This window comes from Nicotiana tabacum, chromosome 7 (assembly GCF_000715075.1).
Source record: "Nicotiana tabacum cultivar K326 chromosome 7, ASM71507v2, whole genome shotgun sequence".
Classification (NCBI taxonomy): Eukaryota; Viridiplantae; Streptophyta; class Magnoliopsida; order Solanales; family Solanaceae; genus Nicotiana; species Nicotiana tabacum.
Genome location: NC_134086.1, coordinates 2,594,433 through 2,621,007, shown reverse-complemented (window position 1 = coordinate 2,621,007; position 26,575 = coordinate 2,594,433). Strand labels below are relative to the sequence as shown.

The 26,575-nt window shown below is 35.1% G+C and overlaps 1 protein-coding gene across 2 annotated transcripts; it reads right to left on the bottom strand.

Moving 5' to 3' along the window:
• Positions 1-6,720: 6,720 nt before the first annotated feature.
• On the bottom strand, positions 6,721-20,629 carry LOC107802751 (aspartic proteinase 36). Of its 2 annotated transcripts, XM_075256870.1 has the most exons (10): positions 20,220-20,629; positions 18,457-18,586; positions 18,073-18,320; positions 15,046-15,270; positions 13,272-13,434; positions 13,066-13,139; positions 12,202-12,289; positions 8,933-9,008; positions 7,854-7,925; positions 6,721-7,177 (listed from the first exon to the last, which is right to left on the bottom strand). In XM_075256870.1, the coding sequence occupies exons 1-10, from the start codon at positions 20,435-20,437 to the stop codon at positions 7,017-7,019; spliced, it is 1,455 nt and encodes a 484-aa protein (XP_075112971.1). In that variant the 5' UTR covers positions 20,438-20,629; the 3' UTR covers positions 6,721-7,016. The 2 variants fall into 2 exon arrangements, with proteins under 2 accessions (XP_075112971.1, XP_075112972.1); XM_075256871.1 differs by lacking the exon at positions 8,933-9,008.
• Positions 20,630-26,575: the final 5,946 nt, after the last annotated feature.

Here is a 26,575-nt window from a genome sequence, read left to right as displayed (position 1 = left end):
GAGACCCAAAATCTAATTAGTTCTGAGATTCCTGAAGAAATCAATGAACCCGAAGCTCATGTGAGTGAGGAACTTTTAATAAGTTCGATCGGTGATGGGATTAATTTAAATCGATCTGAAATAGTGGTGGATAATATTTTTGCATATAATGTTACACTTAATATTATGCAAGATAGTGAGGATCTTGAACCTCGATCTGTCGAAGAATGTCGACAAAGATCTGATTGGCCAAAATGGCAAGAGGCAATTCAATCGGAATTGAAGACACTTGCTAAAAGAGAGGCCTTTGGACCAGTAGTCCAAACACCTGCTGGTATAAAATCAGTTGGTCATGAATGGGGTTTTGTGCGAAAAAGGAATGATAAAAATGAAGTTAAAAGATACAAAACTCGCCTTGTTGCACAAGGATTCTCACAATGACCTGGAGTCGATTTTGATGAAACATATTCACCTGTTATGGATGCCATAACATTTCGATATCTCATCAGTTTAGCACTACATGAAAAGCTTGAAATACATCTAATGGATGTAGTTACAGCTTATCTGTACGGTTCACTTGATAATGAAATTTATATGAAAATCCCTGAAGGATTTAAAATGCCTGAAGCAAAATCTCAGGAAATGTATTCAATCAGATTACAAAGATCTTTGTACGGTTTAAAACAATCTGGGCGCATGTGGTATAATCGCCTTAGTGAATATTTGCTGAAAGAAGGTTACATAAATGATGTTATTTGTCCATGTATTTTTATAAAGAAAATGGCATCAGAATTTGTTATACTTGCTGTTTATGTTGATGACATAAATCTTGTTGGAACTCCAGAAGAGCTCCAAAAGGCAATTGAATATTTTAAGAAAGAATTTGAGATGAAAGATCTTGGAAAGACAAAACTTTGTCTTGGTCTGCAAATTGAACATTTAACAGGCGGGATCTTTATCCATCAATCTGCCTATACAGAAAGGGTCTTAAAACGCTTTTACATGGACAAAGCGCACCCATTGAGTACACCAATGGTTGTTCGATCACTTGAAGTGAATAAGGAATTGTTCCGACCTCCAGAAGAGGACGAGGAACTCCTTGGTCCCGAAATACCCTATCTCAGTGCAATTGGTGCACTAATGTATCTTGCTAATGCTACAAGGCCTGACATATCATTTTCTATTAATTTACTAGCAAGATATAGTTCTTCTCCTACATGGAGACATTGGAACGGATTAAGCATATATTGCGATATTTAAAGGGAACTCTTGATATGGGTTTGTTTTATGCTAACAAAGATAGTGCAGACCTTGTTAGTTATGCAGATGCAGGTTATTTATCTGATTCCCATAAAGCTCGATCTCAAACCGGCTATGTATTTACATATGGAGGTACTGTCATATCATGGCGCTCCACAAAACAATCTATTGTTGCTACTTCTTCAAATCACGCTGAGATAATAGCTATTCATGAAGCAAGTAGGGAATGCGTATGGTTGAGATCAATAATTCATTTTATTCGAGAAAAATGTGGTTTGGAATGTGAGAAAAGACCCACAATTTTATACGAAGACAATGCTGCATGCATAGCCCAATTGAAGGGAGGATTTATAAAAGGAGATAGAACGAAGCACATTTCACCAAAATTATTCTACACACACGATCTTCAGAAAAGTGGTGACATTGATGTGCAACAAATCCGTTCAAGTGATAATCCAGCAGATTTATTCACTAAATCTTTGCCAACTTCAACTTTTGAGAAGATGGTATACAAGATTGGAATGCGGAGACTCAAATATTTGAAACAAGGTTTTCATCAGGGGAAGTAAAATACGCGATGCACTCTTTTTCCCTTAATAAGATTTTTTCCCATGGGGCTTTCCTTATAAGGTTTTTAATGAGGCACCTAGCAATGCGTCTTACTAAATATGTGTACTTTTTTTCCTTCACTGGGATTTTTTCCCACGTGGTTTTTCCTAGTAAGATTTTAATGAGGCACATTATTTTTTAATGAACATCCAAGGGGGAGTGTTATAAATATATTATATTATGGATGTTCATTTAGTACTCCATTGTAAATAAGCTTCTTGAAGAAGCTTATCCATATGGGACTCCACCGTAAATATGTTTATCTATTTAGTACTCTATTGGAAATAAGCTTCCTGAAGAAACTTATCACTTCGGTACCCGGTTATGGATAAATATTACCCCCGGTAGAAGATTATCCATACCGGGTATAATAAGCTTATCCTTTCAGTACCCAGTTATGGATAAACATTACCCCCGTTAGAAGATTATACATACCGGGTATAATAAGCTTATCCTTTCAGTACCCAGTTATGGATAAACATTACCCCCGGTAGAAGATTATCCATATCAGGTATAATAAGCTTATTCTTTCAGTACTCCGTTGTGGATAAACATTGCTCTCAGTAGAAGATTATCCATATTTGGTATAGTAGCAGCTTACACAACAATTTCCTTTCTTCTATAAATAGAAGAGATTTCAATTCATTATGTACATCAGTTTGAATTCGAATAATATAACAGTTTCTCTCTATACTTGTCTTTACTTTACAGTCTTTATTTTATAACATCAACGATCCCCAATTACTTATCAAATGAGTACTTGTTTTCTCTCCTCATGTCTCTCTTTTCACATCTAGTGACAACAAGAACAACAACCAATATAATCTCACTTAGTGGGGTTTGGGGAGAACAACAACCCAGTATAATCCCATTTAGTGGGGTCTGGGGAGGGTAGCGTGTACACAGATCTTACCCCTACTCTGGGGTAAAGAGGCTGTTTTCAAATAGACCCCCGACTTTCTTTCCTCCAAGAATTTCCCACTTTGCTCTTGGGGAGACTCAAACTCACAAAGCATCACATAATAATAGCTATCGTTATATAAAGAAGATGTACATCAAATGGTCAATTACCTCCTTACTCTTCACAAATAGGCGAATTCGGAATTTAAAGTTAACGAGTTTCTACAACGATCTCAAATTAATGTACAATAGTTTATGATTTCACAATATAATATTTGTAGGTGTTTAATGAATTTCTTAGTATATATACAAAATATGAACAAAAGTTATTGGGTTCCGGTGAATCCGCTCTTCATGCTCTAGAGCTGTCCCTGATTACACTTGAAAGAAAATTAAAAGAAAGACAACTAAAAAGGACAAATTGTCGGTAGAGATAAAAATCGCTATAGGTAATTTCTTCCTGAGTTTCTTCTGTCTAAGTTTTATGAACAGAGTGACATATACGAGAGGAAAATAGTAATATGAATTAGTCGAAGCGTATGCAAATTAAAATTAATATGAATGTCTTAAAAGGTTGCAGTTCTACTAATGATATATTCTTAACAAAAATATTTCCATTACCTTTCCCCTATATCTTGGACCTAAAATAAAAAAGAAAAAGAAAAAAAAACTTAGAAGGGGTAAAAGGACTATTGGTAGGTGTAATAAGCTAGCTAACCAAAGAAGTAATTGACTAATTCTAGAGATTGTTGTAGATATATAAGAATCGAAAATGAAAACTTGGATAGTGAAAGGATAATTAATGTTGAGTTGTATTGATTGACAAACATTCTTACAGCTGGTCATACTATGAAATGGCAATATAATATAGACGACAATTTAATTGTTTTAAATATAATATACTCGATATTAAATTCCTTTGTGTAGTTAATTAGTTAAATATATTGCATATTTTTATTATCTTGACGTTATATAGTTTAGTTAACAACAACACATGGTATGCATGCATTTTTTCCTGACATTTTATAGTGAGATTCCATCAATATTTTATATGACTTTTTTTTATTAAAACTGTAATGAGTTTTTCCTCCTTCCATATTAAGTATTAAAAGCAAAAAACAATTCTTCTCATAGTTACAGGCTTACTGATTTACAGGGGCGGCCATTCCATAAAGTAAGTAAAGCAACCGTTTTAGGCCCCATATTTTTTGGGGTTCTATTTTTTGTTACACCTAATAAACTATGTTATATAAAGTGAAAAAAATTTAATTTCTTTCTTTAACAAAAATAGATAAGAAGGATTTGCAACTGCTATGAATTCTACCAAGGAAATTACACTTGAAATGAATATCGAGCCCGAATTTCGTAAGAAACGTGTGATATATAGGAAGTAACAAATTGATGTGAATGTTGGTAATAAATTCTCAAAATCTTTGAGTACTTTAGAGTTAATTACTTTTATACATAATAGACAAGGCTATTTTTTCACTTCAAAATAGATTTGAACAATTAGCAGCATATGAAAATATTTTTGGTTTTCTATTTGGCGGTAAAAACTAAGATCACTAGGTGTTGAAATTTGAAAAAATATTGTCTTAATCTTGAATGTTCTTTAAAGTATAACAATCAATTCGTGTTTAATAGTTTAGATTTATTTGTTGACAAAAGTATTAAGAAAAATAGTACAATTAGAAGATATCAGTTTAATTGATACGCTTAATAAAATAAAAAAATTTAATTCTTTTTCAAATGTCTAAATTACTTGTGGAATAATGTTAATAACTCGTGTTATTGTTGCTTCAGCGGAATGAAGTTTTCCAAACTTACCTAAGATCAACAATGTCACAAAAAGGTTAAATGGATTAACTATATTATCAATTGAGAAATATTTATTAGGAGTTATTGATTATAAGAAAATTATTAACAAATTTGTATCTAAGAAAAGCTAAAGAAAATAGACTTCAAATAAATAATAATTGTTTTTAGAAAAAATTAAGGCCCCTCATAAAATTTAGCTTTAGGCCACAAAATTCGTCGGGCCGCCCCGCTAATTTAAACACTAATATTTTAAACAAAAACACAATACAAGTTTTATGCTTGGAACATTTCAAACTAAAATTGGTCGAAGCTGGCAGGGAAAACAACTATTGATAAAATGGACATTTTGATGCTTATCTATGGCCTGAAAACGACAAACCAAGTTAGGTATAAATAAAACAAATACATGATTATTACCTCTAACTTAATTTTAAAATGATAAAACGTCCAAATTTGTCCATGTACTATTGGTCTAGTTATATCGTTGTGTTGTTAATTAGCAAATCGTCCCGTATTTGTTATTATCATTAACGTAACTCCCTGGTGAAATCGGCGAATTCCACATATATATCTACTTAAAGAGAAAATATTCAATTTATCCTTCAAGTTTTTACTATGGTTAGTTGGTTTTAGTGTCGAGAACATAAATGAGACTTTTTCTTAAGGGGAAGTTAATAGTAGATAGAAAAGTTTAACGAAAAGCAAAATTACACAATTTCATATAGTATGACCATTTTTTCTTTACACGTATATCTTGTAACCATATGCCACATGTCTCATACCTATTATACCAAAAAATGTTGGCCAGATAAGCTCTAGCTAAGGCATTATGAGTCATGAGTAGTCTTTTCTCTATCCCCACATATATACATCTTTCAATAATGTATTCAATTATAATAGCCCGTTTGGCCAAAGCTGCAAAAATCAGCTTATTTCAAGAAATATTTTTTTTCAAAAGTATTTTTCTCAAAAGTACTTTTGGTGAGAAGAAGTTTGTGTTTGGCTAATTAATTTGAAAAGTATTTCTGAGCAGCAATTAATGTTTGGTCAAGCTTTAAAAAACTGTTTCTAAGTGTATTTTTCTCAAAAGTGCTTTTCAAAACAATGCTTTTGGAGAGAAGTTCTTTTTTCTGCTTTTTCAAGACTGCTTCTGTTTCTCCTTAAAAACACTTTTTTCCTTCCAAAAGCTTGGCCAAACACCTTAATTTTTGGCCAAAAGTACTTTTGGCAAAAAAAAGTACTTTTGGCCAAAAAAAACTTGGCCAAACCGGCTTTAATATAGCAACACATATTGTCAGCTTATTGTGTGATATGATATGATTGACCCCACATTCGGGACTGCTAGATAATGGAATATTACATCATTAAGCCATTAATTTTTTATGTATTTATTTCTTGGTCAAAGGTATTTTGTGAGATAATGACTTAAAGCTGCTAGAATTTATGTCACAGAAAGTTTCTTTTTGTTGAAGTACTTTTTAGTGGAAAAATCGAGTGCCAATGTCCAAGAATTACATGAGTAAGATCTATCCAATGGTCAAGGGTAGGTCACTATTCAACCTTCAGCTATGTGTGAAGTCCAAGAATTACACTAAGTTCCGCTATGTGTGGGATTCGAAAATTTACTAACCCAAATCCAGATCAAGTTAGCAGGCCTAACTTGTACTTATGATCATCTCTCTTGCACAATCACATTTTTGGTTTAAGGGCTGCTCGCCCTACCGAAACACCAAAGGCTTTCGAGGCTTACACCTCGCTATTATAGGACTTAAAAAAAGTTTTCAGTGGCGCCCTTAGAATCTAAGTCTTTTGAAGCGCCAGTAGTTGCAGTTGTGGGTAGGGCTGTGCCGTGGATGCCTAGTTGATCGGTTGAAAAGCTACGACATGGTATAGGATTTTCTGTAAAATGCAGTAAAACTTGTGTTTGTCACGGCCTAGTTTCAAACAACAACAACGAGTGGAATCCCACAAGTGGGGCCTAGGGAGGATAGTGTGTACGCAGACCTTACCCCTACTCAGCAGTCACGACCCTATTCCATTAAGCATAATGCAGTTTATACCAGAAAAGAATGTTCAAACAACTCAAACTATAAGTAAGATATCATAAGAAGACAACTCAACAACAAAAAGTGTTTAGTTTGTCAAGAAACCTGAGGATCAAAATTAAACTATATATATACAGAGATCTATTTACATTATGCATTTTGTAACGTACAACCCAACTTCATGCAAAAATGGAGTGGTCTAGTAATTGTTCTATAAAACAAACAAAAAGGCACCGTCCCGTGTTCAGTATCTTAGTTTTCCTATCATCAGCCAATCCTGTATGTAAAATATGCACACCCTACTTGACATTCAGTGGATTGCTTTGCTGTGTCAATACTTGAAGAATCCCTTTCAATATTAAATGCTTCCTATCCCGATTCGAGTACCAGGAGCTAATATTCATGTCAGCTCTGCCCATTAAATAGAGAATGGTGCAGCAGAGCTACTAATAACAAGAAGGTTAGAGCCATTTGAGCAGTCAAACTAGAAGCACCTGACAGAGAGTGAGCACCTACTAAATGTACTGATCCAGTAATTTCATCCTTCAATCCAATGCTTGATGAGCCTGTAATGAACCACAGATAAGATTTTGATGAGTAAAAACTCAGACTGAACAGTGGGGGCAACAATAAAATAGATCTCTTTAAACTCAAAATTTCAAGCAGCATACAGCATCATTCAGTTTGTTCATATGTAAAGGAATTAATGATATTAGTAGAGATGATGATCCCCGTAGTGGCAGGGCACTCATCATAATGAAACTGACTTCGAGAGATCATGTGTATTCAGGTCAATTGAAAGAGCCAGGTTCTATGTCAAATTTCAATTACATTATCAGATCCAGGAAGCAGTATCATCATAATGTAATGAGACCATTTATACCAGGGACAACCTAGAGAAATGAGGGAAAGTATACTATTACCAACATCCCATCCCATTGTCAAAACTCAAAAGGCATGATTATTTTTCTCTTCGCGGTACTTATCATAACATGAACACTTGAGTAGCAAAATTTCCCCCCCCCCCCCAAAAAAAAAAAGAAGCTAAAAATCCGTAACACTAAAATTGTTAATCTTTTGACCAGCAGATTACTCAATGGATAAACTATCCTGATTGGAGAAAAATTCTTCAGGATGGGCACAGTCGCTCAAATTCAACAGAAGTTAACACAACAGAGAAGCATAACATTCAAATGCAATATATCAATACATAATTTTAGCTATCAAACTGATACAACTTACAGTTATATTCAGTCCAACCAATAGCCTGCTTCTCAAGATCATACAAGACTAGCTTATTTGAGAGAACCAAATCTGCAAGCACAACCAGAAGTTTACCGCAAATATTATCTTCAAGTTCAGAGAGATCCAAGGACACATAAGAGCATGATTAAAAGAACTCACATGCATTTTTAATCAGATTATCACAGCAATTAACAAAAACAAAAAACCAGGTTTTGTACCACTTTGACTTACACCCAGGGTTAAATGCAGTACACTCAAATGGACAAGGACTACTCCATACAATGTCAAAATACTTATTTCCTGTATCTAATTTGTTTGGCACTCTTTTTTTTTGTCAGTCTCAAAAAGAAAAATCTCGTTGTAGGCCCCACTTGATGCAAAGAAACAATTTGGTACTAAAGGTAGTTTTTGGTTTTTTATGCACATTTAGCTTATGTATCAAAAGTCTCCGTTCTTTATTGAATACTATGTCTAGAGAAATACCCCCAAAAATTGGGACGGAGGAAGAATAAAGTTGAGATAGCTCCCTTTGCAAAATCGTGCTAGTTTAAGATATCAATAGTTGGCAGGTTTTACAACAGACAGCAGTTTAGATCTCATATGTGGGCATTCTCTTTCCACCAATCTTTTCTGTAACCATGAAGCAAAACAAGTGATATTGCTACGGGCGAATGTCTCCCATTCATTAGTTAGCTAGCGAAATTGATGATGTTGATAATGATGGATGTTTAAAGAGCATGAGTTCCCCAAAACATTGGGGTGCTTTGTGTTGCAAAATGACATCAACAGTGTGCAAATAACACAAGCCTAAGTACGTCATCAACGTGCAACTATTAGCCGTTGAACCTAATAGGAGAATGACAGAAATACGTAAGTGAAACAGAAATACAGAACAATGGAATTAAAGAAGCAGTCACCAACGGCAACCATAGAAGTACTCCGGAGTTATTACTCCTCTGCAGCCAAACTGAAGGGAAATTAAACCTAAATTTTCCCCAGTCCAAAGGCAATTGAACAATTTGATACTCTTGGCATTTGCAATCAAAACGAAATAAACATAAGTAGGAAAAACACACCTCCAAAAACCGTGAGGTTCCATTTGTCCCGAGATAGACTACCACTATTTTGCCATCCAATGCAAAATAAATCTTCCTAAAAAACGTGCAGAAATCAAATATCCTCTTGTGTTCAAACAAAAATAAATAAGCATGACCAACAATGAAATGAAATGGCAGGTGGAAAGAGGGGAAATTATATAGAAAAGGAACAATCCCACTTTGATTCGCCAAATATTACTACTTTCACCACCCAATTTGATAGGAGATAAAAGGCACAGCAGTAAAAATAGAATCCCTGAAACAGCAATCTCAGCTTCGACTCGGAAGGCGATAGCCTCCAACTTCAGATGACTTGGTGAGTGAAGATTTCTAACTATAAATGCTAAATTCAAAGAAAAACTGGGTGGCAACCAATTTCAATTCAAAAATTACCTCATGTCATAATAATACAAACTCATTATCTAAACTAAACCAACTCACCAATGTAATGAACATCTCCTGCTAAGTTAGTGTTGCAATTTCAAAATCTTACAATCTATAAAAAGCAAAAGAGAAACTATCTTAAAATGCATTAAGCTAGATATCCAAACAAGATACTCATAAGTACTAAAAGATTCAATAGCTGACATCAGAGAAGGAATACTGCAAAGGGCCAAGAACCTCCCTAAGGACCAAGAAGCTCCACTTGTAAACACTTTGCAAATTTTGAGGTTGAGATTGCAGAAAAAGAGGTTTTAATGAATCATCAAAGAAAATGAAGAGTAAAAGCATGAGATTACATGTCATTATCCCAAAAAAGAGAATAATACATGCTTACACCTTAGAAAACATGGGCAACAAACTTTGGCTCTGAAAATATGAGGATATAATTTGGTTAAAGCGCTTCAAAGCTCGCCCATTTTCTGCTTGTTTGTTGGATATATGCTGCTTGGATGTCCTTCACATTACATTCACAGCATGTCGTCTACTGGTATATCATAACCAGAACTACTTTCTTCAACTAGTGCAGTAATAAGAAGAAACTTTTCTTAAAATCAGGAAAGATGATTGTTTAGTCAAGAAGACGAGCATATATCTATATTTTACTCATCTCTCTTTGATATTTGTTAAGTTCAAGGAGTGAGTTGTTGTCTCCTTACCTCACGAGCTAATTTTTTGGGTTGCTTTAGTCCATATTTGGCCAAAATCATACGCAGCCCTCTAAATGACTAAACTTGAGATACGGGAGGGGGAATTTAAGGCCTCATTTGTTTGCACTTAATGGAGGTCTGAATATTAGTCATTCAGATCTCAGACATTAAGTGCGTTTGTTTTTAAAGTCTGAATCTTAATTATTCAGATCTTAATCATTAAGTATGTTTGTTTTTTTTTACTTCACAACCACTTAATGGGGCCTGAATAGGTTTGTATGATTAAGATCCATAACAGAGACTTAATTTCATTAAGATGCTATCATTCATATTCATTATTAATTATCGTCACCACCTACCATTATCAACTACCACCATGCCGCCACCACCACCACCACCACCACCACCATACTCAACCACCATAATTCCCAATCATAGCCGTCACTAAAATCGACTACCACCACCCGCCATCCGCACCACTCCCACCACCATCATTCCCAACCACAAACACTCATCCACCTCAACTACCACAACTAACCACCCCATCACCACCAACAATCATAACCGACACTACCCATCATTATAAACTACCACCACCCACCACCTCCTTCCTCAATCACAACTACCACCACCACCCACCATTATTAACTATCACTCCTCACTACCACCATCCTCAATCATAATCGCCACCACTGCTAATCCCACTAGCTACTACCCTGAACCACTACCATCAACCAAACCTACGACCAACCACCGTCTCTAGTCGGCATTCACAAGCACCACCGTTAGCCTTCACCATCAGCAACTACTATATTTTAAAAAGATTATATATTTTATTGATAGAATATTAGACTAATTAGTATTTCATTTGAATTTTATGTTTATTAATTTTCAAATAAAGATAAATTTTATACATTAAGATATTAAAAATCAAACAGTCTTAATCATTTAGTATTCAGATCTTCATACACATCTTAATATTCAGATGTGTATTCAGATTTAGATGTCTTAGTCTTAATACACATCTTGATATTCAGATGTGTATTCAGATTGACGTCTTAATCTTAAAAAAAAACAAATGAGGCCTAAGTGTCTCACATTGTTGAGAGAATATGTTGTTGTCTCCTCATATGATCATGGAGAATTCCTCACATCACGAGCTAGTTTTTCAGATTGAATTAGGTCCAAAGTCCATTTTCTTAAGATTGATTATTGACTTTCTTTTTTGATTGGTGAAGATCATTGTAGCAATGATGATTTGGAGGATGGAAATTTTTCTTAGAGGATGTTGTTGTCTCCTCATATGATCATGGAGAATTCCTCACATCACGAGCTAGTTTTTCAGATTGAATTAGGTCCAACGTCCATTTTCTTAAGATTGATTATTGACTTTCTTTTTTGATTGGCGAAGATCATTGTAGCAATGATGATTTGGAGGATGGATTTTTTCTTAGAGGATGTCAACAGACGACCCCAACAAGCTTGGGCTTGAGGCATGTTGTTGTTGTTTTTGTTGTAGTATGTCAGCAGAAGTTTCATATGAACCTATGCGTCAGAGTAATTGTTTGTTTTCATTTGCAGTAGTTACATAGGAAAAAGATTGAAACATGGAATCTACCTAGATTGCTGGGACATCATATAACTCAAATATGTCCAGATGATAAAAGGGAAGTTTCCACCTATTTCGCAGCTAAGTAACAAATGCACATCTACTGCTTTATAATTATTCAATGCTAAACAATTGGCAGTCTATCCTTCCAACAATTTGTTATGGCCCGACAACTGCTACACTTTTTTTTTGGATACATAAGATCGCAAATTTTATTGATGTAAACTGGAAAAAAGAGAATGCCAGTCAAAAGTACATCCAAAAGATTGGGGTCATTACAGGTTGCACAGAATCGTAGAAGCTAACAAAGTCAATCGTGTCTTGGGCTTCTAACAAATTAGCCAAGGTCATGTTGCACCAAAAACTAAGCAAACAAATACATTTGATTTTAAGCTTTACATTTTCTACATATATAATTACTCGCCAACTCCATTCTAAATAGACAAGACTCCAAAAGTCATAAAATTACTAAGTTAAACCAGGAAAAAGGAAAAATTGATACTTTTTTACTGGCTAAAAAGATGATTTGCAAAAGATAAGATACTTACATAGGGGAATAGATACTCATGTGGACGAACTCTTAAAGAAACAGAATTTTCAAAATGAAAATAAACTTGAGGGAATCCATCATCAACACTGCAAGTTGGAAGCAAGAGTTACATTCAAATCAGTTAATCTGAAGGGCTCAGGAGTCTGTAATAGACGGAAGAGAAACAATCAAGAACGAAGCATTACATATAAAGAAAAGGAAATAAAGCAAGAAAAAGAAAATTAAGGATCTGGTTTATTAACATAGTTCATCTCAGCATTGACCACTGGGGTGAATGAGTCCTGCATATTAGTAGATTCTTTTCTCTTATCTTTAGTTCCTTTTTCTTTCTTGACTAGTGATGAAACAGTCAAGATGAAATAACTAAATGCCGCAGCAGCTTATATCAAGTGGGTGCATGTTCAACAGATCAATATACAATGAAAATGATAGCTATTCTAATACCCCAGAAGTGCTAAAAAAATTCAGGCAAATTAATGGACTACAAATAGATCAGGTTACAAGACTGAAAGGTAGAAGTAAAATTGAACAATGCATCCATTTCCGTCCTATTTCCACTAAAATAGATAATCAATTTGGCATTAACGTAATTATGAAGTGACAGTTCTATCTCGAGATAAAAATGGTAGCCAATATCTCTTTAATCGGATAGAATGGTAAACAATTCCACATCTTTATGAATTATATCTCAAGAAGTACAATATAACATGTAAGAGCAGAACGACTCCAAATGCTACTGTTTCTGGATAAACAAGCATAAAGCATGAAGTATCTACCTGTTGAACAAAATACAAAGAATAAAATAAATTCATATCATCTATAGACACAGCAAACAACTAAGTTCCCTCAGTATGCACCATACCTTCCAGAGTAATCAAAGCACGTATACTCATCATGAACTGTACGTAATCTCAGATCAGGTTGCCAGGAGAGTATCTAACAATAATTAAAAGAATACAAATGTTTCAAACTTTTAGATTGAACATCTGAAATTCAAATTCCAACATTTATGATTCATTTAAGAAACTAATTGACCTCCAAAAAGGAGTAAGGGAGATAGCTGGCTACCTTTTTCACTAGTGGTCCATAAATCACCTCAGGAAGATAAGCCAATGTTGTTCCACTGTCAATTATAACTCCCTTGTTCTCTCCATTTGTAAATACATCAGCAGAAAAGTTTAGAATTTGATAACCAACTTCAACGGCTGTCATATTGACATTGTAGTGTTGCCTAAGTTATTTCAGGATCATGTCAGTATGAAGCATTAAACTCTTTTTGATATGCCGAAGTAAAGGGCAACGAATATAGCAACAACAACAACAACCCAATAAAATCCCACTAGTGGGTTCTGGGGAGGGTAGTGTGTACGCAGACCTTACCCCAACCCCGAAAGGGCAGAGAATATGTGATGCTGAATTACAAAACAAAACCTGAAAAGACGTGAAATTTTCCGGGAAGACCAATTGTATAAGAGTTTTTTAATAGACAAGTTATATGATGGATATACAGAGAGATTAACCCAAAAAAAGGTAAAAAGATTGACTATGTTAATAACTGAAGCTATATCAAGTGAGTTCATTTATTGTTACTTGCACGTATAGGAGATTTTGAGATCCATGAAATAGTTCCAGTAAAGAGGGCATTCCTCGGAAGGAACATAGGAACATGGTTCACAATAGAAGAATATTAATGACGCACAAGAATCATTCGACCACAGCTATAAGTTCTTTTAGTGAAATAGCTCTCTACTCCCGCAAAAAGGACCACAATGAATCTACTTGCGGGAATGAAAACATACACAAAGACATATAGCATAAACAATTAGGACTACTGCCCCATATTAACTCGTCTTTGTGTTGAAGTGTGTGACCATATCAGCTAAATTCTTAAGTTGTTAGAGAGTACCATTTATTTACATCATTATGTTTTCAACGTCTCCTCGTGTGCGGACCTGATTATATGTTTTATGGAAGAAAGCACGTGAAAATTCTTTTGACAATTGGTGGTAGTGAGACTTGAACGCAAGACCTCTTGCCTGCTCTAATATCATGTTGAAGCGTGTGACTGTCTCATCTAAAAGCTTAGGTTGTTAAAGGGAACGTACATTCTTATTTACTTAATTATATCTTCAACAGTAATAAATGTATGAATCAAGCTCATTGTTCACCATACAAATAATTCATGTTTTAGGGGTAAGGTCTGCGCACACACTACCCTCCCCAGACCCCACTTGTAGGATTATATTGGTTTTGTTGTTGTTGTATTCTATCACAGACAGGACCCTCTCTAGAGTAGTTGAAGAGCTAAATTTTACATTCTATAACTCTGTCATTCTGACTCTAAACGAGAACCAAGACATCAGGACTCAGAGGATGGACAACAATAAATGACTTAACTAATTATATTTTCCAGTAGAACAGGATGTCTGGGAATAAGCCAGTTCCAGGAAAAAGATTTTTACAAGTCCCTAGATATTACTCAAAATCGATATAATTATATACTCGGAATTTCTGAAGTGAAACTATGATGCAAAATTATGGTAAAATAAGGGCTCCTCTATTTTTCTTCTCTGATGAATAGGAATAAGGAAGGTGTCTCATCAAAGCCTTGAAAGAGAAAGCTAGGTTCTGAAATGAGGCAAATCAATGACAGACATAATTTCAAAATTTAAGTTGAAGACTTAAAAATAATAAACTAAAAGAATTGGTCTCCTAGGAAAATGCTACTGGTAGACATTGGGCCATTTAAAATTGTTTGGTGGTTGAAATATTAAAAGCCAACAAGAAAATATGCATTAAAACTACTAAAATAAATTAGAACCTAGTAGGACAATTCACATACTGGTTTGGTACTAATGCCGTCATGTTTACTTTCGGTTTAACAACGTTCCCAATGGCAAATATACCACCACCATTCACACCATCCAAGCAATGTGCAAACATTTTCTTCACTCTTCCAGATGAAGCCAGCTGGGAAAGCATGGATGTATTTGATTTCCCAAATCCCAGAACCCCATCAAGAGCATCATCCGAGGAAGTTAGATCTTCAGACTGTGTACCCCCACACCTGCGCGTACAAGAGGAAGAATGTCAATAAACTTATCCCAAGAGAAAAAAAAGGAGGAAATGCAATAAACGAATTAATAGAAAATGTGACACCTGATCCCAACCCAATCAAAGCACAATCATGGGGTCCAAATAAGAATGTACAACAGTTTCAAAACAAAAAGAAGATAACAAGCCCGTGTACAAGAAGTATACCAAAAGGTAGAAACCCTACAAAAAATAAACATGATTTTCTAGAAAGAACGCCCAACCTTATATACATAAAGGGACCTCATGGGTGCACCAAAATGCAGATAAAAGGCTATTCCTCAACGGTGCGAAACCAATCTCTACCCCTTCAAAAGCTCTCCTATTTCCCTCTTTCCAAATGAACGACATTAGTGCTAGTGGGGCAAACCCTCCATGCCCTCCGTCTTATCCTCCTTTTACCAAAATTCCAACTGAATAACATTTCTTTCACAGTGCCTCGCTATCACCTAAAGTACACCAAACCATCTCAGAAGTTCCCACCATAAACGAGATATTACCAAACAACGTAGAAGATGGTGATCCACGTCTTCACCGAGCCCTTAGACATATAACACCAACTGATGTTGGAAATTTTCCTCTTAGTCAGATTCGCAACTGTAAAGATCGCCCATCTTGCTGCTAGCCAGGTAAAAAAGCGCAAGTTTCTGAACATCTTAGGAATCCAAACCGAAAGGTAAGGCTATGCAAACTTCTCAAACCAATAGCTTCTCGTAATAAGACTTACAGAATAAACACCACTATTCCTCGACCCCTGCCTCCAAACATCACGGAAATCCAGTAAATTGCTTTGTTTGTGTTTAACCAAGCTTTGGCATTCTGTCACCTCGCAATCTTTCAAGCAGGGGCAGATCTAATGCAAGGTTTACGGGTTCCCGTGAGCCCAATAACTTTTGCGTAAACCCCATATTTATACTAAAAATTCATTAAAAGTATAAGAATATTTAGCTTGGACTTGGAACCCACGTCGTTGATCCAATTATTATGTGTATTAACTTGAGATCGTTGTAGGAACCAATAAGCTTAAAATTCTAAATCCGCCTCTGCTTACAAGTTCCTTCTAAATCTCAAATCCCCAGAACATCTTTATCTTGTAGCCTCCTGACTCGTTGAAATGTCATTTCCTTCTGGCATGAAATTCTGTAAATGTTAGGAAAAGTGAGTCTCAAAGTGATATCCCCACTCCACCTATGTCCCCAAAAGCTTACCCTCCTGCCATCGCCTACCCTTAAAGACACATTACTGTTGAACTCTTCTCACCCCTTGGAATATATTCCTCCATACACCAACATCCAAAAGGCATAGTGACATTTTATCCTCTAGCCCCCTTCCATAACCCCGTATTTCTCCACTATCACCTCTCTCCATAGAGCATTCTTCTCTATCCCAAACCTTCTTAAACATTTCCCTAATAAGGCCTTATTGAAAATCCTCAAGTCTTTAACCCCCAAGCCCACCCATCAGTTTGGAGATGTAACAATCTCCCGCCTCACCTATTGGAATGTTCTTGCCCCATCTTAAGAATCACATAAAAAAAATTCGTTGGGATCTTTACAGCTTTTCTGTGACATTAGCTAGTGCATATAACAGACATGAAATATGTAGGGATGCTTGATAGTGTGCTCTGAATAAACACTTCCTTGCCTCCTGTGGACAAGTATCTAATTTCAAACTTTCAAGTCACTTTTAGACACTCCACAGTACTGGATATCATTCTGGTTGATCCTTGTTTGAAGCTCCTACAAGCCCATGTAACCATTATGAAGAGCGCCAACCTTACAATTCAAAAACTGAGCTAGAGATTCAATATTCTCCACCCTGATAATTTAAGATGCTTTCATTGTTTCCAATCTCCGGAAACAATGAAAGCATCTTAAATTATCAGGCAACGTAATGTCATTAGATCTAGGCTGGTGAAATATTTTCTACATTGTTCTAGTGGTGCAGCTCGTTTCACGTGCACTTAGCAATAACTTGGAGAAAGAAGATAAGAAAGCACCCAAATAGAACTTTATCAAGAATGGAGCTGAGAACTGCTACTTAAAAAGAAAGGGTTGAGACGCAGTCATGAAACAGTGAACATAGAGTCAAAAGACTCCAGCCAGAGAAGAATAAGTGAGGAACCCTCGCATCACCTAAAGCAACAGATTGACTGTTTGTCAAGACATTGTCACATAGACTGCATTTAGTTCACATAGGGAGAGAGGGACTATTTGATTCACTTCCCCAAGTATCCCCTTACCCAAACTCAAAGATGGGATTATTTGGTGAAATTAGGAGCAATTAGATAAGATTCCTGTGTTTCTGCTTTTAGAGGAATTAAAAAAGTGAATCGAGAGATGAAATCAAGAAAAGAGAATGTGGAGAAATGTGCAATCAAAGAACTCTATCTCATACTTCTTAAGCTAAACCAGGGAACTGACATTTCTCTCCTTTACTTCCCCTCTTTCTTATCCCCTGCAGCCCCATTAGAAATATCTCAAGATTCCTGAAAGGCTGAAAAAGTAAAGTTTTAATTTACTTCTGCTCTGAAAAGAAGGAAAATAAAGCCAAATCAAGATCAAATTGTGAATAATTCTAGAATATAGAAGACAATACGGGCATCAATAAGAAAAACTGAAAACGGAATAAGACGGACCCCTAAGATGATACCATGTTCTTCCTAGGACTTCCCCTTCAACTACCTAGACATCAAGTTTCATTTGAGAATTATATGATTTCAACAAGCTATTGACGAATTTTCTTGTTCTCAGAGTACATCCAACATATATCTTACCCAAAAATTACACTTCCATTTGATGATTTAGTTTGGAGATCACCAGAAACCTGGTCATATTGAACAACGTCCTCCACAAAGTAGCCCAAACTATAGCTTCCATCTCCATAAGTTTCACTAAAAAAACATGACGTGTTACCATAGCATCCTGATACTGAACCCTTATTGACATCCTTGCAGTACTGGTGTCCACAAGAAACTAATTTACCAGAGAGAGAATCCTTTCGATTGTAGAATGCTAGCTCCAGCTGCCCAAAAAAAACATTTAAATTAGAAATGGAGGAAGAGAGCATGACAGATATCTTTTCTTTTACTTTTTTTCTGGGAGCAAGCATATACAGAGAGCTGTATAAGGATATACAATCAAAAACATAAGAAACATACACCATGATATCCTCTTCTGGGGCATTGATCACATCCGATGCAGTTAACCCACATTATGTCGCTTCCCGTATCCACTTGCACATAATAAGCATTTGATGGTGTTCCAATCCCAATCTTGGCATAGTAAAGCCTATAATATATTAAAAATCAGACTACAATTATACTGGCAGGCCTAAAATGACCCAAGATGGTAAAACAGTAAGTGTTTCCCAGATCATTTTGCTATGTAAAATATTAGTTTGCGTCAAACTGAAACTTGCACAAAAAATCCATGGATCATTCTTCAATTTATTCAAGAACCATTTTCGTTAGCCTTAGGACTGAAATACTATTATTCAAGCATGGACTTCCATACCTGCACAAGATTATTCGATATCACCCATCTTCTTCAAAATTAATATCACTGCATGACTAGACTTTTTCCAAACATTTACATACTTATGAATTAAATCATCCAAAAACTTCCAGGATATTCGTCAAGTCAACAAGAAATTCAAAATGCAAAGCACTAATCAAGTTTCTATTAACATATTTAAGAAAAACTTTTCATGCACAAAAAAAAAAAAAATAAGCACACATATGCCTATCATATCATTACTAGGGAAACATATATTCTCCAGCAGTTGGCCCTTCGGTAAGATGACGAGCTACCCTGGACTAAAGCATGTAGCTTTTCCACTATATGCTCAAGCAGCTACACTCCAGCATTAGAGTAAGGTACAACTTAATTCACACGCAAGCAAAACCACCATCAAGTAAGTGCCGACTTAACACAATTCACTAATTGAATTACGAATTATGTTCCCCTCTTCCAAAAACGGTACAATAGTTCACTAAAGATTTGGAATGCTAAATTCAGCGATCCAGACTATTATCCTTCTTTCTTTTTTTCTTTTTTGGATGACGGTGGTATCTGGGCCAGCTTGTGAGTACCTTGACTTTTCCACCGGGTAAATATTACCACCCACCAAGACTTAGGCAGATAGGAAGGAATCACCTAGTTTGTTTTGTCTCCGCGCATTTGTTACACCACACCCTTGGGCACAACTATTATCCTTCTGTTTTACAAAGACTAGCAAGTTTTGCCACTAAACTCAACTCAACTTTAGAAAAAACCATAAGTTAATATTTCCTTTCCCTCTGTAATTCAAAGTAGCTTATCTTAGCAAATTAACTACTATGAAATTAGGTAGAAACTCGCACACCCGATCCTATTCCCACAAACCAAAACAATCAATTTATGAGTTTAAGTTTTGTGCAGTATAAGAACTATTTACCCAATCAGGCCACTTGGAAGGTAATTGCAAGTAACCTTAGTCATTAAGCATTCATTGATAGCCTATAATACATGGTAAATAACTTACTATAACAGGTTAAATTACACTGATGGTGAAAAAATTGTTCGCACTGTCAGGCAAAACCAGTACTAGCAGTAAAGTCCAAAGTACAACACATCAAACTAACAGACTAGAGTATACAGTGGCGAAGCCAGAAATGTTTCTAAGGATGTTCAAACTTGAAAGAAGAAGAAAAAAATTCGGACAAAGGGTGTTCAATATAGGTTTTATATATCTAAAATCAATATTTTACTTATATACACAGTGTAATTTTTCGTAATTTTTCAGCGCCCTTTGCTAAAGGTGGCTTCGCCCATGAGAGTATATATGTCTAACAGGCATAAATAACATGCACTAAAGTACAAGTATATAAGACTGAAGTACACACTAAATACAAAAATTACGGGTATGATAAAAAGGGCAGACCCGACGGAATCAGGACGGCCGGTGCCGCCGATAGGAAGGTCGACGCCGGCGAGAAGTCTGAGATGGCGTTTATCATCATGGGCTTTTAGGGCACTGAGAGTCCGTTCAGAACCACTAAACTTGTAATTCACTTTAATTACCCCTTCAATTCCTCCACTTGCACTTCCAATTATAATCAAAAGGAACAAAAACGTGTAACCCAGTTCAAATTTCACCATTGTTGAATTCACTATGAAAAAAATGGAGAGTGGAATTGAATTTTTAGGATTTGGGAGGAATATTATTAAAAAAAAAAACACTGAGAAAGGTGTTTGAGTATTGGGGGAGGGGGAGAGGGGTTGTTGACTGTTGACCTCTGAGGGTGGAGGTCAGTCTTCTATTGGTTGTTTTCGAAATGAACTTTTGGTACTAAAGCCGAAAGAGAAGCGTAAGGGGTCGTTTGGTAGACTGTATAAGAATAATGCTGAATATTATGTATTAGTAATGCTGACATTAGTTATGCTGAGATATTTCTTATTTATTGTTTGGTTTAATGTATTAATGCATTGCACAATTTCTATAAGAATTATTTGTTTACAAAAATACCCTCATAATCGGTCTATTACTTTATCTTTTAAAAAAAACATATGTTGAGGAATGTTTCTATATAAAAAGGTTATAAAAAATTATTTAATTTGTCTACATATATTGTAGTGTAGAACTTAATATTTATTTATAAAAAAAATATGCAAAGTATTTATTTATTTACTAGGGACATAATTTTATTTATCACTTTCTTGGATTATTTCAAACTTGCTTTAATATAATAACATATTTTAATCAAGCATAAATTTTGAAGGACAAATTTGTCTTTAACTAAGATAATGCATGCATTAAAATCCATTTCATTATTAATGTCATGGTTTCTTATGCATTAGTTATGCATATGATAATACCAAATAGAGTGTATAACTAATACTTGCTTAACTATTGCATATGTTCAAAAAGTGTACCAAACAAAGTATTACTAATACACAAAGCTAATGCATGCATTATTTTATCTAATGCATCCTACCAAACGACCCCTAATTGTAATAGTTGGAATCGCATTTGTTTGCGTTGTTCAATTGCATAAACGATCTATAAATCGTAGTTCTGCATTGCGATTTATAAATCGATTTGGATTAAGTAGTGCTAATTTCTCCCCTTTTAGAATGGCTCTTTGGAAAATTCAAAAAGAAATATTTTATAACTCTAAAAGTAAATAGCATTATTGGATTACGAGTTATTAATTAATAAACCACATTGCTAGATTGTGTTTTATAAGAAGTATTCTTGGATTGCTATTTATAAGTCGCATTGCTGGTTTGCGATATAGAAGTCGCATCTTCGATTGCGATTTATAAGTTGCGAATACGACTTATAAATTGCTTTCTACCATACTGCATCTCGACTTCAAACAATTTATTTTAACCATGTTAATAATTTCACATTATTAGTAAATAGAGAATTAAAATTGATTTACCAATGAATCACATTGTTCAAATGTGGGTATATGTCGCATTCCTCAAAAGCGATGTATAAATCGCAGTATTCTCAACATATCGATGTATAAGTCGCATTCTCCTAATGCAATTTATAAATCGTTTTTGTATAAGTCACAAGTCTTCAAATGCAATTTATAAGTTGTATTGCTATGCGGTTTATAGTATTGCTTACATAAATCGGTTCTTCAAATGCGCTTATAAGTTTCTGAAATACCACTATTAATTATATTTTCCAATATGCTTATTAGGGGTGCACATAGTTCGGGTTGGTTCGGATTTTACAATTATCAAACCAAACCAATTGTGTCGGGTTATTAAATCTAAAACCAAACCGAACCAATAAAACTCGGGTTTTTTGCTCTCGGTTTTTCTCGAGTTATTCGGGTTTTTTCGGGGGGTTTTCCCGGTAAAATCTCGTAGAATAAAACATATAAATTGTGCTCAAAGTATTTCTTTAGTCCTAGTATATAACTATGTATTTTCCCAGAAAATAATGCAAAATATGCGATATGTCATGGCATTATCCTAAAATATTCAACAATAAAGACAATAAAATTATGTAATATAAATATTGTTAGTTAAAAAGCCATAATAAAAATAAACATAATCAAAAAGTACTAAGTCATGCTAAAATAAATAGATTAACAAGGGAGTATTTAATTACATGACTAAACGCTAAAGAAAAAATAAAAATAGGTTATGCATTTTTATCTAAATTATTACAAAACAAAAAATAGATATTCAATCCATTCCCGTTCGTAGTATTGAATTGATTGTTTTTTGCTAGCATTAATATTGATTTAATTTTGGTTTGGGCTTTTGCTAGCACTATTTAATTTACTAATGTTAATGCCTATAAAACTTATTAGAACATTCAAAGTTCTAAGTCCAACCTTGAAATAATACCTCAAAAGATAAAATATGAAATCTTTTAAGAACTATTTATGAATTACATCACAATAAGTATATTTATATATTAAATATATCTAAAATTTCTATATATGTAATGTCGGGTTGGTTTGGTTTCGGTTTGACTTTCTTTAGTTAAAATCAAACCAAACCAATTATGGTCGGGTTTTTTTTCCAACACCAAACCAAATCAAACCAAACTATAGTTAGGTTTTTTTTCTTGATTTGACTCGGATTATCGGGTTAGTGCGGTTTGTCGTTTTCGTTTGTACACCCCTAATGCTTATCTCTTACACTAGTCGTTACCTCAATTAACTTATAATGCATGTACATTTCATATTTGTGTTTACCTATGCTAGTAGAATGTTTTCAGTCAAAATTGCAAATTTTCAATTATTGTTTGGTTCAAAACACATTTTCCAGTTTCATTATTCCCTAAAAATTGAAAAACATACATGTGAGGACAATATGCAAGTCATCATTTTGATCTAAACGAACTCAATTTACGTGAACAGTAAAAATGGAAGTTATGATAAAAAAGCTAGAGGCACCTACAACTATTATCATAGAAATAGAACTTCTGCATATAAGATATACCGAAGAAATTCAAAAATAGCCAGATTTACAGGTGGTCATTCAAAAATGGGCACAATTTCAAAAGTAATTGAAATTTAGCCACTTTTCATGTAAAGATAAATTTGAAAGAAAACATTATTCAAAATCCGAAAAATACTATATTGGAGTTCCAGTATAAGTATACTGGAACTCCAGTATATTATAATGGAGTTCCAGCATAAGTATACAGGAACTCCAGTATATTATAATGGAATTCAACATAAGTATACTGGAACTCCAGCATAATATACTGGAGTTCCAGTATAATATACCGGTCCAACATAATATGCCGGAAGTTCATACACAGGTGCTCCAATCTCCAGTATATTATGCTGGAACTTTTTGCGTGTTGGAGTTCCAACATAATATACTGGAAGTTCATACACATGTACACCGATCTCCAGTATATTATGCTGGACCGGTCCATGTTACAGCAAAATAGTGGTTATTTTTCAATGACTTTACAAACGTTGACTACTAATGAATGATCAATCCGAAAACTGACTAGTTCGTATTATTTTTACAAGATATACTAGTTCGGAGTAGCCCAGGCTAGGCCCCGGCCCAGTAACCATAGCCAAATCACCAAGTCACCAACTTCATAGGGAAAAGGAAAATTTGTTCACAAAAGACATGAATAGTTTTTGCAATGCATGTTTTCTAATATTTGCAATTTTTCAAGCCGGGACCAAATGCCATAATACAATAAATTCTCATGAATAAAATCATTGTTTATTCCATTTCGAACTACCGGTAGATTTTGCCTAAAATTACTGCAAAAAACAATAATTTTACCACCAAAGAGCATATTACTGTCCAAGAAAACTTTCAAAAGTAAATTAAAAGTCTCAATTATCTTCTTTTTTGCCATTGATATTTCATCCGATGCAATTAAGTTTGCATCTCGAATGTTGCTAGAGCAATAAATCTCTTAGACTGAACAATAGCTAATAAGGCACAATATAAAAAAAAATTGCATGTTCCTATAGGATCGTCAACAAAAAAACTCATACTTTATTGGAATATTATGTCTCATGGTTCAGCTTTTGTTGCAGTAATAGTTCTTCCTTAGTAACGGTTATGTTTCTTTCAAAGAATACTTCTCTTGCTTCTTTGGCAGTCATAGAAGCCTTGAAATTTTCAAGGATAAGTTTATAGTCATTATTGTTATATCCCATTATATAAGATGTTATTAAGACAATCTAAGACTTTATATCGAATACCTTTTGTTCGTATGTTGCTGCCACTATTCAAAGTTGTAGTTGTTACGAGCACAAAAGATATTTGTGATGGAAAACGGGTATGAACAGCGGAAGCATATAGCCAGGACTTTTTATGTAATATAGACAACACATAATCACAGATTTTGATTAAACACAAAATAAATACTAATCTCTTGAAGCGTGACCGCAACCACGAAATTAGCCTTCACGTTCAACGAATCACCATCAGTTCCGTAACGTATCAGCAGAACCACCACTGGATTACGATCACCACCCGTTCCGCAGTCTTCAAGCCAATAACTATTATGTCATTTTCATATGTAATTGCATATCCAAACCTAAAAATAGTTGCCATATGAGCTAGCCTAAATATAGTCAAATGAATAAGAACTGTAATATAACAACAAGATATCTTACTTTTCAACTTGTCCGTTCTAATACTGAAAAGTGCTAAACCAAAAATATCAAAACATGAAAATGGAGTAACAAGGGAAAAAAAAAACATGCAAAGATACAGAATTGTACTTACACCTATTGTGCAAGCTAACTGTACATACGTTGCACTATTTAAAAAGTTTTTCTTTTATATATTTACCCTGGAAAAAAATCATAAAATCAATTAAAAAAATCTCTGTGAATTTTATATTGTATGTAAGTGTGATGGCCAAAAGGTCATCTTGTGTTTTAGAACCCAATTTAGGGTTCTGATGCCTTCAAAACCTCATTTTCTTCCTCCTCGATTTGCATGTGCAGTCCGAACGCGTTTCCAGAAAGCCTTTATGTGAAAAATTGATAAATACTAAGTTTTGCCTTCAAAATTGATTTAAGTTGACTTCGGTCAACATTTTGAGTAACCGGATCCGGACCCGTATTTTGACGGTCCCAGAGGGTCCGTAGTAAAATATGGGACTTGGGTGTATGCGCGGGATTGAATTCCGATGTTCCTAGCCCGAGAAATAAATTTTTGAAGAAAATTGTTAAACTAAAAATATAATGTGTTTTAGAAATTGAGTAATGTTTGATCTTGTCGGTATCGGGCCCGTATTTTAATTCTGGAGCTCGATACAGATTTAATATGGTATTTAAGTCATGCCCGTAAAATTTGGTGAGAAACGGAGTTTATATGACGTGATTCAGACCCTCGGTTGTGAAAATAGAAACTTTAAGTGTTCTTGAGAATTTCATTGATTTTGATGCAAAATCCGTAGTTTTAGATGTTATTTTGGCGATTTGATTACTCGAGCAAGTTCGTATGATATTTTTATACTTGCGTGCATATTTGGTTGGGAGACCCGAGGCTCGGGTGAGTTTCGGATAGGCTACGAGATGTTTTGAACTTAGAAAATATGTTGTATTGATGTTGCTGGTATGACTGATACTTTGTGCTTCGCGTTCGCGAAGCAACTCTCGCGAACGCGAAGTGCAAGCTGGGCTAGGGAGGGGCTTCTTCTATGCGAACGCGAGGCCTTGATCGCGAACGCAGAGCACTGAGGGGTTTCTCTTCGCGAATGCGGCCGACCATCGTGAACGCGTAATGTAATGGAGGTGGTTCGGGAAGTCATCGAGTTGCTCTTCGCGAACGCGGTCCCAGGCCCGCGAACGTGATGGTCAGAGGGGACAGACCATCGCGAACGCGAAGGCCCTTCTGGCCGCAATGCATCGCGAACGTGATAGACCTCTCGTGAACGCGAAGAAGGTCTGTCCAGTGTTTTAAAAACAGAAGTCAAAACGGGAATTTGTCATTTTTTCATATTTTCAAAACCAAGGAAGTTTAGAGGCGATTTTGAAGAGACAAGTTCTTCCCCAAAGTATTGGTATATGATTCTAGACCACTTTCTTCAATTACCCATTGCATTTCATCAATTTTCATCCAAAAATTTGGGTTTTCATGGTAGAAATTTGGGATTTGGGTAGAATTACGGCTTTTTGTATAATTGGGATTTAGATCTCGATTTGGGGTCGGATTCCGAAACTAATACATATTTGGGCTCGTGGGTGAATGGGTGAATGGGTTTTGGTCTGAACCTCGAGTTTTGACCAAGCGGGCCCGGGGTCGGTTTTTGACTTTTTGGGAAAAAGTTTG